This window comes from Struthio camelus, chromosome W, assembly GCF_040807025.1.
Source record: "Struthio camelus isolate bStrCam1 chromosome W, bStrCam1.hap1, whole genome shotgun sequence".
NCBI classification, from domain to species: Eukaryota; Metazoa; Chordata; class Aves; order Struthioniformes; family Struthionidae; genus Struthio; species Struthio camelus.
The window spans coordinates 63547060-63560333 of NC_090981.1; the positions used below are offsets into that span (position 1 = coordinate 63547060).

Sequence of the window (13274 nt, forward strand, 5' to 3'; positions counted from 1 at the left end):
TTACTAGTCTTTGATGTAAGGGTGTTCCGCAGCTCAAAACCTGCATTGCAAATTATTTGAGAAAAATGTTCTAACACTGCACTATTTGTTGATAGTTGCAGAAGGGTTATGGCAGAAAAGGTTCTGAAGACCTAATTCCTGGCTCATTGAAGGATTTTCAACTAATCAGCACCTTGATTTGGAACTACCTTCATATATGTTTAGGCAGGATCTTTAGTGACAACAATGTATAGCAGTTTTATGTGCATCTGTCACATCTCAAAGCTATCATTTCTAATATCTTTCTCAAAAGCTTCCCCATGCCAGGGTCATTTGTGATATTCAATTCAGTCATTCAGGCACAGCAGTTTTCCTGCTTGGGATACTAGACAAGATCATTAAGGAGTATGTAAAACCTTTACATCAGGCATGTGCTTTTGTTTCAACTATCCTCTGAAGCTCACAGGGCAAAATATTTGAATGATTCTTTATAAGATAGATAACTGATAGTGAATAGAGCCTTTTTTATTCTGAGATACACAAGATTACTGCTGTTGTAGCTGTTGCTTTTCCCAAGTCAATGATGTAATATTTTAACAGATGGCTCCAAAACTTCAAAGTTTAACTGATGAGTCCAATCTTTCACAGGGCTTATAGCAGACGGGACTCAATATGAGATTTTTCTTGGCCTAGTACAGGCATAAGCAAACACCAAAACACTCAGATTTAAATCTTAAGTCTGCTGAAGTAAACAGAGATTTGGATATCCAAGTTTAATATAGTCTCCAAACCTTAAAAGTTTTGAATCCAGAAGACTGACTAATGAGAAATGACTATGTCAGAGATCTGCATATTTTGCCTATCTTCAATGACAGTGATTAAAATATAAACACCCAATAAAACACGAGATCAGAAAATGATACTGTCAAAGAAACTGAAAGAGAGCCTTCATATCACTTAATGAATATAAATACAGTGTTGCTGGAAACTTGATAACAGTATATAAAGCAATCATACTCAGTTCCTCTCTGTAACAGGTATGATGCTTTGTTCTCTCAGCAGAACAAATGAATTCACATCCCTCCCCTATCTGGTATATAAAGTATCTCAGGAGCTACACACACTGTGCTGAATGTTGTACATGATGCTGTTTTTTAAGATCTCAAGCTAGGTGTTAAGCTGCAATTGGATTGTCATCATTAAGGTTTTGTCATAGTTTCGTTTAGGAAGAAAGTCAATGGTCTGGAAATAGATGTAAAATTCTTTAAATATACTTCATCAGATCTTCAAAACTTATTTCAGGTTTAACGCTGCCTTGGATTTTCCTAATGTAAAAGGAAGAAGACAAAGGGTGAGAAGAGTGACAGGATAAGTGGTAAAAGGGAGATAAGATCATGCGAGCACAGATGCTAATGAACTGAAAAATACGACTTTATTAAGCTGTTACATATGTCTGAACAGAAGGTAAGTCAGTCATTTGAAAGCAACTTTCGTGTGTATAAAAAGCCTCTTAGATTTCCTTGTAGAAACTTTTTTTCCCCCCATTCAAAGTTTCTGCTTAAGATTAAGGACATTTTTCAACTTATATTAGCTTACAGTTAAGCCATTTCTAAGATGATCTTTTTCTCATTCACTGTCTTGCACACATACATACACACACACAAGGAATAAGAGAAGAAGTAATGGGAAGGGTGAGAAAAGTTTACTTCAAACTCTGAGAACCACAGTCAATGCCCTCATAGTCAAAGACATCTATTGCCATATGGATGGTGGCAGCTGGAGTCTTGTATACAAATCAAAGTGAATTTAAGTCTTGCGTGTCCCCTTCTTACGTGAATATTCTAATAACGCAACCACTGGCTTCTCAGGCAAAGATAATCTTTCATTTTTCTTAAACTAGAATTGGTTTCAGTATGGCTTGAGAAAACTTTAACTGAATCTAGTGCATTTATGGAAAAAAAAAAAAAAACTGACTGTAATGGAATTTTGAAATAAAACAGTTTTTTTTGTCACTAAGATCCTGGCTGAATCTATTTCCACACTTAATAGATAAATAACATCCAAAGAAAATAGTGGGATTCATTTACAGGTAAAAAGCAAGAACATTTGGATGATTGGCCAAGACTACCTTAAGATCTGTATAATCCGAATGAAATGTACTGCTAAGGCCTTATTTATTACTGATTCTAGTATATTGCTCTTTGATTAAACTTCATTTCGTGCTACTAATTCACAGTAGTACTATACAACATATGCTACAAAAATCCCTGAGATAGCAAAGGAAAAATGAACCCGAAACAGCAGAGAAGTTGCTTACCTGTCTGAATTCCTCAAGATCTATTTTGTTTCCCACCAGCACCAAGGGGATGTCATAGGTGTGCCGAACACGATAAATGAGTTCCTTAAACTCAGCAGCTTCTTGAAAAGATTGGCGATCTGTGATGGAATAGCAGATAATGAAGCCTTCTCCGCCTCGCATATATTGGTCCCTCATGGCTGTGAACTCTGCCTGTGGAATAAGAAGAACATGCACAGCAACTTGGCAGACAAAATTATCTATCTGTAAATAGTGGATTACTAAAAACTTTCCCCTTTCTCCAAATAATTTCACGTTGCTTGTTTTAATGTTTTAAGTATTGCTTGTTGACACTTGTGCATCCTTTGGGCTCATCCTCCTGGATAATGCACCATAAGATTTCTCTTAGGACCTTTTCTCCTTTTTCTTCCTCAGGGGAACTCTGTCCTCTAAAAATACCAACTTCCTGTACTGGTTCCTGCATATAGCAAGTGCTGTCTCATGTATTTCTCGAACCTTCTACAGCACTTCTGGTACACACAGATGACTTTCAATTCAGTGGATACTAACAAGTGCAAAAGAAGAGCTATATTACTGTCTAGGGATGGGAGACAGGTATGAACTCCTTATTATGCACTCGATTCAAAAGCCCAGTAATATCAAAAAGACATTCACTGACTCCCACCAGCTTTGGAACAGTGCCTAGAAAAATAGGAATGTAATCTGTAAAAAGAATCTGGTCTTTTAAATGTTTGCAGAGAAGCAGGGGTTTTCAATTCAGTATGGAATACCACCATTAAAATGAAATGAACAATTTTGAATGAAGTGAGAATCATCCCAAATTTCTACTCCTGTATTTTTATTTATTTGTCTATGTATTTATTTTTAGAGCAACATTTTTGGTTAACATTACGTTTTTTACAAAGTATTTAAAGAATGCCACATTCTAGAAAAATCAAGCTTTACTTTTCAAAAAACTAATCTCAGATACTGTGAGTTGAGAATGTGTTTTAAAGCCAGTTCCTTTTTCAAGTTTGTTTGCTCTTCTTGATCACAGCCCAGAATAATCCAATACCATGGCAACAGTCGGTCAGAATCAGAATTCTCTTGACAGAGTCAGTTCTCTAGAGATATTAAGATGCAGGAAGGTCTGATAAAGCAAGGAATACACATATCAACGTTGGACCACTTCTATGAGCAGCAGCATGCAATACCAAGTCCTGAAATTTTCTCTCTGTTGAGATTTTAGCCTAGGATTTTTTAAAACAGTTTAAGTTATAAATATATAAACATATATATATAGCCTCAATTCTTACTGAAAATTGAAGGGAAATGGATCACTCATGTTCTTTTAAAAAGTCTCAGCCTTAAATCTCTGTCAATAGTCACTCATGTTGATTGATAACACTTGCTGTGAATAGACTTTCTTGTTGACCATTATCATTTATTCATGATGTATCTTTTACCCAAGGGGTTTCTTATATATCATTCAAAATATTTCACCTGCTATGGGAAAAAGTTCATAGACTAAGCTCCAAAATACCAGACTAATAGGCAATTTAAGGGTAAGATTCTGCTTTAAGACCTACTCAGAATTTCAAAATGTCTAAGCTAACACCACTGGCATCCCAGGAGAGTTTATTAACCACTGAGCTGCACAATAGTGTGGATTAGGCCATGCTGTACCTTGTCCTGTTGAAACTGGATGTGTAAGAAGTGCAGTGGTGGTGGGGAGAAACACAGAACACATCAGACAAGAAGGATGCTACAAGAAGGATGCTACAGTCTGTTGTTTAGGGCAAGAAAATGAATAGAGAGCTTGCCTTTGTTCTCACGTATTTGCCTACCATTTACATTACACAGCGGCTGGATTAAATGAAGCAACACCAAATCAGAGACCAGACCTAAGGTCTACCAGTTATTAGCAGAAAGAGTTAATGACTAAGCACAGAAACATAGCTTTTCTTGCTTTCAGATCCCAGGCTTTTCTGCTGGAACAGAGATCTCTGCTCTCTCCACCTATCCCCCTGATTTTATTTTCTGTTTGCACCCTTCACCTAGAACTATTCCGTAGCCTGATTAGAAGGACTCTCTCTTTTATTGTAGGAGCTGAACAAGGCCAGGATCCCCTCAGGCTGGAGAGACAATGAAAACCTCACCTGAAGTTAAGCTTGCAGATTAAGACTTATTGATTTAGCTGCCTATGCGCAGTTGTAGGTTGTTATCTAAGTTCCCATTATATTTAATGGAAAACTAGTCAATACAATTAGCAGACTACAGATTGCTTCTACTGATGAAAAATAGTTATGTATTTGAGGCTGAGCTGAACATTTAGACAACGAAATCAAGCCTCTAGCTCCCATGAAGACACACAAAAATAGATATTTTGGTCTGGAACTTAAATCACAGCCCAGATGTCCCCTCTTCCTGGGTTAGGGCTTTCATAAGTCTACTGCTATAACATTGTATGATTATCTTCCTCAGCCTTTTGCAAAAGATGAGCCCTGCTCACTGAGATGATCCACCTCTAGGAAGTGCTCTTAACTTCAGACATTCATTTATAGCCCTAAAGGGCAAACAAAGAAGGAATTCAGACACATATTCCTGTTTAAGCACTAATTCTAAGTGACTTGCGGCACCATGCAAACTCCCAGGATAATTCCTCAGAAATGCTTAATGGCTTTGCTTTACTGCTAAAGGATTCTGGGTTCCTAGTTTTATGCATTGTGAATCGTTCCAAAGGGACAAAGTGCTCCACTTTTAGGCACTGCAATTCTTGAGTTCGAGTCACCTATGTAGGTGTTCTGGTTCATACCTGGGCATAATTATGACTGCACGGATATGAATCAATTTACTTCTGCAGTTTTTTTATTATGACATGTTATTGCACTTGATGTATTAGACCAAACAGCCAAAATACCTTGGTGTCATGCTTGCAGTTATCCATTTTTGCATGCACTAATTATCATATACAAAGCAGACTGGGGACACCCACTTGTTTTTTGGTTGTTGTTAACTCAGTTAGTCACTTTCTGTCTTATTTTTTGATCTTAATTTTCACCTATTAGCTTTTTCCCTTTGGCATAATGGCTTATCATAGAGTCAAGGCTAAATATAAGAAAACCAGCTGCAAAACCTTTGGGCCCATCTTGAGCCCCTTCTTAGATTTCCAAAATGCTCCTTTTTTCTATTTACCAAGAACCCTAGCATAATGACATATATTCAGAAAAACAACAAATACAATTCCCAATAAACATAATATAACCCTTGCAAAAATATATGTATATTATACACACAAACTAGAGGACTAAGATGTAATTGAACTAAAAATTGATTAAAGAGATTTAAGTCCTATTCCACATTTCACAGCCAACATGTATCTCTACAGTAAACAGAATCAAAACATAAATCCATGTTCACTGGGATTTTTTGGAAATTCAGAGCTAGATGGGGATGGACCCAAAGATTTTGGAAGTTGTTCAGTGTTTTCATTTTTGTATTTCCCTTGATTCTCTTATAAAACAAGCAACTGTGTATCTGTGCAGCTGGCACACTAATATCTTCTTCAACTATTTCCTACTATTATTGTGGCTTTTTTTGTTAATTATTCAGGAATGGTACTAGATGTCATTTGTTACTAATGGGAAAAAAAAAAAAAAAAAAGGAAACATTCCCATTTCAGTAAATGCCAAAGGAAATAGACCGGAGGAAATCACACCTCCTCAAAATGAAATCAATTCTAAGAATTAAAATGAAGATTTGTCATGCTTGTAACACTTTGCAACTTGACATCAATCTATAATATTCTCTTGTGTATTATGACTAAGACTTAACTGAAAAGTGTGATAAGAAACCTTTTGAAACCAATCATCATCTTACTGCTATACTTCAGAACTAGAAGTAAATTTTTATAGAAACAGAATAAAATTTTTTTCAGAGTTGAAAGAAGGCAGTATAATATTTTTCTTTTCTTTTTCTAATATAACTGATTACAGAAAAAGCTGAAACTAATCCTCATATGACAATGCAGAAGTCAATGCATTGCTAAGGAAAGTTAGCAAGAAAATCTCCTCATGATTATTTCACTGCTAAATGAATGTGACATTTGCCTTTTTTCCAGCAGTCAGGCATCTCACCTGATCTTTCAAAGAAGATAGGCCTCACCATGAGCAGCCCCCTCAACTTGCTCAGATGCATCGCAGCCAACTACATTCGTTCACTGAGCTTAACTAACTTCCTCCCAAATTAATTGACCCCTCCCCTTCTCCCCATCCAAGGGTTGTATATCTCTCCCTCAAATTTTCCCGCTAGGCATGAAGATGTGGGAGGCCTAGTATCAGAACCTGCCAGTAAAAACTGGGGTAAAGAAGGTCCTGAGCGCGTTAGTCCTTTCTGTCATTAGGCTACCCATGCCTTTCTGCAGCAGGCCCACGTTTTTTCTGTTCTTCCTTTAGTGACCAGTATACATTTGGAAAACCTATTTGGTTGCCTTTCACATTTGTCAAAAGTTTCAACTCCAGCAATGCTTTGGCCTTCTTAATCCCATCTGTTCATGCCCAAGAAATACTGCCTGTCCCTGCTTGTCCAGCTAAGTTGATCTCCTGTCAATGCCCTCTTTTCATCTTAGATTTTAGAAGAGCAACTTAGTGAAGAAGAAAACAGTTATCATCTTGATTCATCTCCTGATTTATGCTCTTTTATCCTGCTTTTGATAAAGAGCAAGATGCATATTTTTTAATTAGCTTTTAAGTTCATACTGTTCTCATATAAATGGGGCTTTTATCCTTTTTCCATTGCTGCTTAGAATCCTTTTTGAATAAGATCAATATCATTATCTCTCTAGGAGAAGAAACTGAGGCACTAAGCAGCAAAGTTATGTAGCGTTAGATACATAGATCCTTGGATCCTTATGAAGGACTAGCTTATGGGTCTTAATCAAACAAGACAGTCTGGATTCAACTTTCAGCTCAGGGCAACCCTGTCTTACTGACTGAAAGAACCGAGGAAGGTATTTCAGAACATTCACTGTATGAACGCCTGGTTCTTTACTGTTTGCTAAGCATTGCTTCCTGAGCAAAGTTGGAGAGAGACAGCTGGGTTAGAAAAACTTTTGCTCAGGTCAAAATAGCAATTGTTATGACGTAGCTTCTTCCACATCTCCTTTTTACACCAGTAGAACGAAGAATTAAAGCCAAGTCTCCCAGATCCCAATCTTACACATTAGCTAATAGACAGACTTGCCAGCACCTGAAGAATAAGAGAGAAAAGGGAGAAGGGAAGAAATAATAATTAAAAAGGGCACAGGCAATGTATAGGAGGTCACAGTATGTTTCTCTTTTCCATGGGTAGCGGTGCGCTTGAGGAGGAAACGTGATGCAGCGCTTAGAAGCGCAGTGCTTGTCTGCACTCCTCAGAAGTGTAGTGTTCAGAAATGTAAAGATGCAGCACCTCAGAAACAAAGGTGTCATGTTTTTCAAACTGCACACACACTCCACACATTTTGATGTCTGTTCTTTTTTTACCATCTTGGCATGTATCTCTGGAAGAGGTCAGAGCCTCCCCAGGGAGGCCATCCTCACAGTTTGAGAAATGCCACTTTCTATATCTTCTCGTCTTATGTTCTGCTTGACTTTAGAACCGGGAATCTGCTAACAGATGTTCTTAATCAAAGCTGTCTCCCTGATTACCACAGGGGTCATTCTTATTATGAAGGATTTTTTTACATTTCTAGTGAACACCAGGGGGGTGTTCTTGGAAACAGACAGGATATTGTTCGTCTATGACAATGAACAAACAAGGATAAATTGAACAAAAAAGGACACAGGAAACTTAGCGTGGAAAAATAAATCCTTCAAATAGTGAGAGAATCCAAACTGAAAGACATATATCATAAAAGAACTATGCTAAAATATACTGATCTACTGTTTTTTTTTTTTTTTAATTCAGAAATTTGTTTACAAGGAAGTTGAAAATTTCTTCAGTCTCAGGAAAGATTTTGCCAATATGGTCAAAGATTAATTTTTAGCAGCAAATGCTTCAAAGCTAAAGTGCAACCCTGCCTTATCTCTGTGTTAACAAATTCTCTGTTAATAAACATCACAGCTGACTTCACTGGAATTATATATCATTCATCTGTCACAGTTTCCTTTTCTTTTACTTTCTGAAGCAGATTTATCTAAGGAAAGATTATAACATTAACTGAGAAGTGTTGTGATACTCATTTGCCTTTTTACTATTTTTTTTGTCATCTTTTTATGTATAGAAGCCAGTAGCCTTTAGAAGCTTTTTAATTTTTTTTTTTTGCAAAAGTAAGCAGCAAGAAAATTGCAGCAGTTATGTTCAGAATAAGAAAGCTTCCAGACAGGAAGCTGCATGGATATTATATTTTAGAATCACCACCATTCAGCTACTAATATAGACACGAAGGATGGGACTTGTTTCCTCTGATTTCTGCCACTGAGAAGGTAGACACTTATTCTGTATCAGTCTTCAAGTTTCTGTCTGCAGTCAACAGAGATGACCAGCTCCAGAAAGTGATTCATTCCAGCCTAAGAGAAGTCCTTAAGACATCTGGGATGACTTTCCCTCTTATCTCCCTCTCTACCTCAGCTGCAGATAATTAGCACAGACACTCTGAGGCCTACAATATGGGCCACAGCCTCCACTCAGTCATATCCCTCGTGCGTTTGGATAATAAGATTTCTCTTCTTGTTCATTTTAAAGTTTTAAATTAGCTCTGCAAGGCTGTTGTGTTTCCAGTGCAGTTCTTAAGGTCAGGAGGAAATAGCACTTAGCACCTAAATCCAACGGATGATTTTCCCGTCATGGCAAGCAGCAGTGGGAGATGCTATTCCTTAGCATGGGAAAAGGTACATTAGGAGAAAACAAATAGATATCAAAGTTGCAAACCTGCTACCTTTGCCTGCGCAACCCTGCCATGCACCAGCTATAGGTTACCAATGATGGCAGAATAGAAAACAAAAAAAGCACTGCATGATATCAGCATCCTATCACTTCACTCTCTTTTCTTGCTTCCCTCCATTTCCCAGTCATCCTTTGCAAACAACAGGAACAAAAGGGACTGTGCAGCAAAAGGTACAGAAAGAAGTTTGCAGCAGGTGGTACTAGGCCACCTGTGCCAGCCGAAACCATCTGCCACATCACTGAGAGGAAGGAGAGCTGAGGATAGCTCAGACACAGGCTAAAGAAAATGCTAGGGCTCCGACTTAAATACTGGAAGGCAGGGTTGGAGTCTTCCTTGGACTAAGTCTCTACACTCTTCTGGCTGTACATCAAACACCCTCTCAGGACTCCTTTTGCCTGCTGTAGTAATGATCCAGGAACAGTTCAAAATGGGATTAGTATAAATGAGAATTAGCCCATAAGCCTGCAGTAGAAGTATGTTATTATTATACTCAGTCCCTTGATTAATGATCAGTCAGTCTCTCATGCCTTGTAATTACAGGAAGGAATCCTGCTATAAAACAGCAATATCCCTTTCCTTCTATGAATTTGTACTGGGGACAAAATGCACATCACAGAAGATGTGACCAGTACAAAGATAACATGAAAGATGCAGTCCCTGTTCCTAGCAGACTAATGTCTTTCTGAACTTAATCTGACAGCCTTCCAAGGAGATATTATGAACTCCACATTGCACAAAATCAGTAGCTTCTCCTTAACTCTGGGAATGTACAACAAATAAAAAGCTGAGATAGATATTGAAATTAATCCATAATTTGGAGGACAAATGAAAGCAATATCAACCCTGCTGAACGCAGTGTCTATTTATTTGGCCACTTCTCCACCTATTTTATCTACTTTATTTCTCTGGAGAGGGAAACAGACAGGAAGGAGGAGAATATTCATGACAGGCAACCTGAGCTGGGAGATGTAGGTATGATTTTCAGTTCTGTGACAAATAGTAGCATCACTTCTTAGCTGCTAGTCTCCAGGGTTTTCTCTGGGTGAGTACACACTCTGGAAACTGAGGAGATAAGCTCACCCAGCTAGACCAAATGAAAGAGACTCTTTAGCATTTCAAGACCCAGCCTATGGGGAAAGAAGATATTCCAAGCTAAGTCTGAATGGATGGTCAGCAGATTAAAAAATAAGACAAGACTGAGTCCGAACCTGCAGTGCAAACATAGTCTTACTTCCCTAACTTTGCAGAATTTTGCCTGAAATATTCGTTAAGTTTCCCTCTCCTATTCTTCTCCCACACTTACCTTCTTCAGGGTCAAGCTGCTCCCTCTATTAAAAGGTCTTCAGTTGCAGACAGGAGCTGGCATTACACTATACCTCAATTCATGCTTATTTCTGAAGAAGACTAATGGATTTGCCTAGAAAGAGATGTATTCCTCCACACTGTTTAATGCGTCTTTAACATCTTTTCAGTACTCAGAGATTATAAATCTTTGAAGTTGTTACTATAAAGACTGAATTAATTTTGTAAAGTTTTTATTTCTTAATCTAAATTACTATAGCAGGTTCATTCATGTGGGTATTAGCCTCATCTTCATTCAGATGCGTCTGAGACTTTGACTTGGTAAGCATAAATTTTCTTCCTGTCTAAAAGCCACCAGAGTCTGTGATGTTAGATACTGGCTTCTTTAAATCGTTGTGAGAAATCTCTTTCTATCACTTGTGAATTCACATCCTTTTCTAAATAAGGGCTTAAAGACTCAGGTTCCTCTTCTCTTTCTAATTATGATACTTCTTCCCATCATATCTGGTGTTGCTCCCATTCACAGACCCTTCAGGATTAAGTCTTACATAAGGCAGGTAGAGATGTCCCTTCGCACTCTCAGCCCTGAGGGATCACTATTGCACAGCTCCATTAGCTAGCAGCAGAACGTCTTGTATTCAGTTGCTGTTCTATGTTCGTATACTGCTCTGCGTTCGCTAGCGCTCCGTTAGTCACAGAAAAGGAACACCTTTGCTGGGTTATAAGCTAGGATCGAACTTCATCAGCCCAGTAGAAAAAAAAAATAAGTAAAGGAAAAATAAGTTTAGAAATAAAGACAAAGCAGAAAAACTTTCCAATAAAGTAACACAGAACTTTGCAACATAACATCACAAAGCAACCCTTCTTTCCCACTAAAGACTTACTAAATAACCTGCTCTGGTACTCAGGTGCTCTCTCTCGCTCTCTCTAAGTAGCTTCTCTTCATTGATGTTCCCACTCTAGTTGCCCTCCTGCCCTCAGGTGATAATGTATTTGCCAGTTTGCTGCACCTGCGCTATGAGCAGAGCTTTATTAATCCTGCTTTTGTAAAGGTGGCAAACAGCTTGCCATATCCAGTAATGAAAATATACAGTCCATCACCTGGGAGTTGATATTGACTTTTGATTCACCCCAAAATATGGATGAAATAACCATATTGGTTTTCCAGAATGCCAGGAAAAATGCGTCAGGGCTACAGTCACTAACTCAGAGAACTGTCTTTTTCTTTCATATTAATGCTAATGGCTTCTTTCTTGGGGATAAACACCTTAGCAATTTTCTCTTAAATGCACGCACTGAAGCAATCTTCATTGTTAACTATCTCTAAAACCCTCAATTGTATTTAGTTTACTGTGCACCATAAAACACTTTTTCCCCCTCCTCATTGGTATGCAAGAAAGAGTGAAGCCGATTTTCGCCTTTTATCACAAATGCATCATAAATGGTAAAGGGAAAGAATTAATAGATCGGTAATTACATTTTAGTAAACAGCAGGGGAAAAAAAAGACAACAACCCACTAGTGAAGAGGTAATGACCGCAGCTGCAAGGAAGGGCTCACCAGGGATCCCATCAACCTTTTGTCAGCTTACATGGGGATTGCTGACTTGCCATCTTCCCCAGTCAGGCTTGTGCAGCCTTGCAGAGGTAAAAGCAGGAGGTGATGGAGTCAGACATGCCACTGCACTGATAAATGACTGCAAACGGTATGCTGGCTTGCATATGTATTCTCTCATGATAACTTCCATAACGAGTTTGCTTACCTTAAAAATTTCACAATAGAGAGACTTTCTTTCCCTTCCCTTGCGCCCTACTCATCACCAGAGATACAATCTGAATGAAGAATCAAAAAAAAAAAAAAAAAAAGAAAAGAAAAGAAAAGAAAAGAAAAAAGAAGCAAGCAAGCTGTGTGGTGGCTTCTTTTAGACTTTTGAAGCATTTAATCAATTGTGCGCTCATTCATGCCACTGAAATTTAGCTCAGTGTTTATCTGAAGAATGTGATCCCTGGGGACTACATAAATCATCACCAATATGAATGCAAAACAGTTATGTTACAGTTGCATTGATTTTGTGCTGCTGACAGTATTAAAATCTAGTATGACTCTGTGACAAAAAAGGCCTGAATTGTCGTGTCCCTATGACTTAAAGATTTCTTCCAGTATAAAGGAGATCCTGCCATTCTTTTTTCTTTGCATTTGCATTAATGTTTCCCGTACAAGTGAGCTGGCTTAGTAGAATTAAGTGCACAAGAACGGTCACTGGATTGGTATCTATAGATGTCCAACAGAACACCACTCTCAGTGACCTTCTGGGGACTTGTGGAGACAGAGCCCTAGCTGGAATAGTGGGAATGTGTGCCACCTCAACTGTATGCAGCTCACAACATGTGCCTAAGGTACCTTCATATGCACTGTAGCTATCCTGCACTAAGAGATGGTCCTACCTTAATATTAGCATAATAGGACACATCTCACTAAACTCCAGATATTTACAACATAATTGTCCATATCTTATTTAGTTGCCTCAACTCCCTCATAGTAAATGAAAAGAAACAAGCCCAGAAAGGTGTCTGAATTATTTTAAACATTTATCTTAGACTGAGAGGAATTATGAGATCAAAATAGCTATTTCTTTTCACCATTTATAAAAACAATCTAGATGACCAGTTTAGATATAAAAGTCCACATTTTGAATACCTTAAGATAGATAAGGGTAGTCCCTCTTGGGACTACCAAAACATACATCAACATATATGAGGTGCATCCCACACCT

The 13274-nt window shown here is 38.0% G+C and overlaps 1 protein-coding gene across 1 annotated transcript in view; it reads right to left on the reverse strand.

Annotated features, from left to right (window-relative positions):
- The window catches only part of LOC104138509 (GTP-binding protein Rit2), a 184439-nt gene that overhangs the window by 82887 nt on the left and 88278 nt on the right, over positions 1–13274 (reverse strand). Inside the window, exon 4 of the mRNA XM_009666151.2 lies at positions 2297–2488. Coding sequence (XP_009664446.1) covers positions 2297–2488 — 192 coding nt within the window. The remainder of the gene's footprint in view (positions 1–2296; positions 2489–13274) is intronic.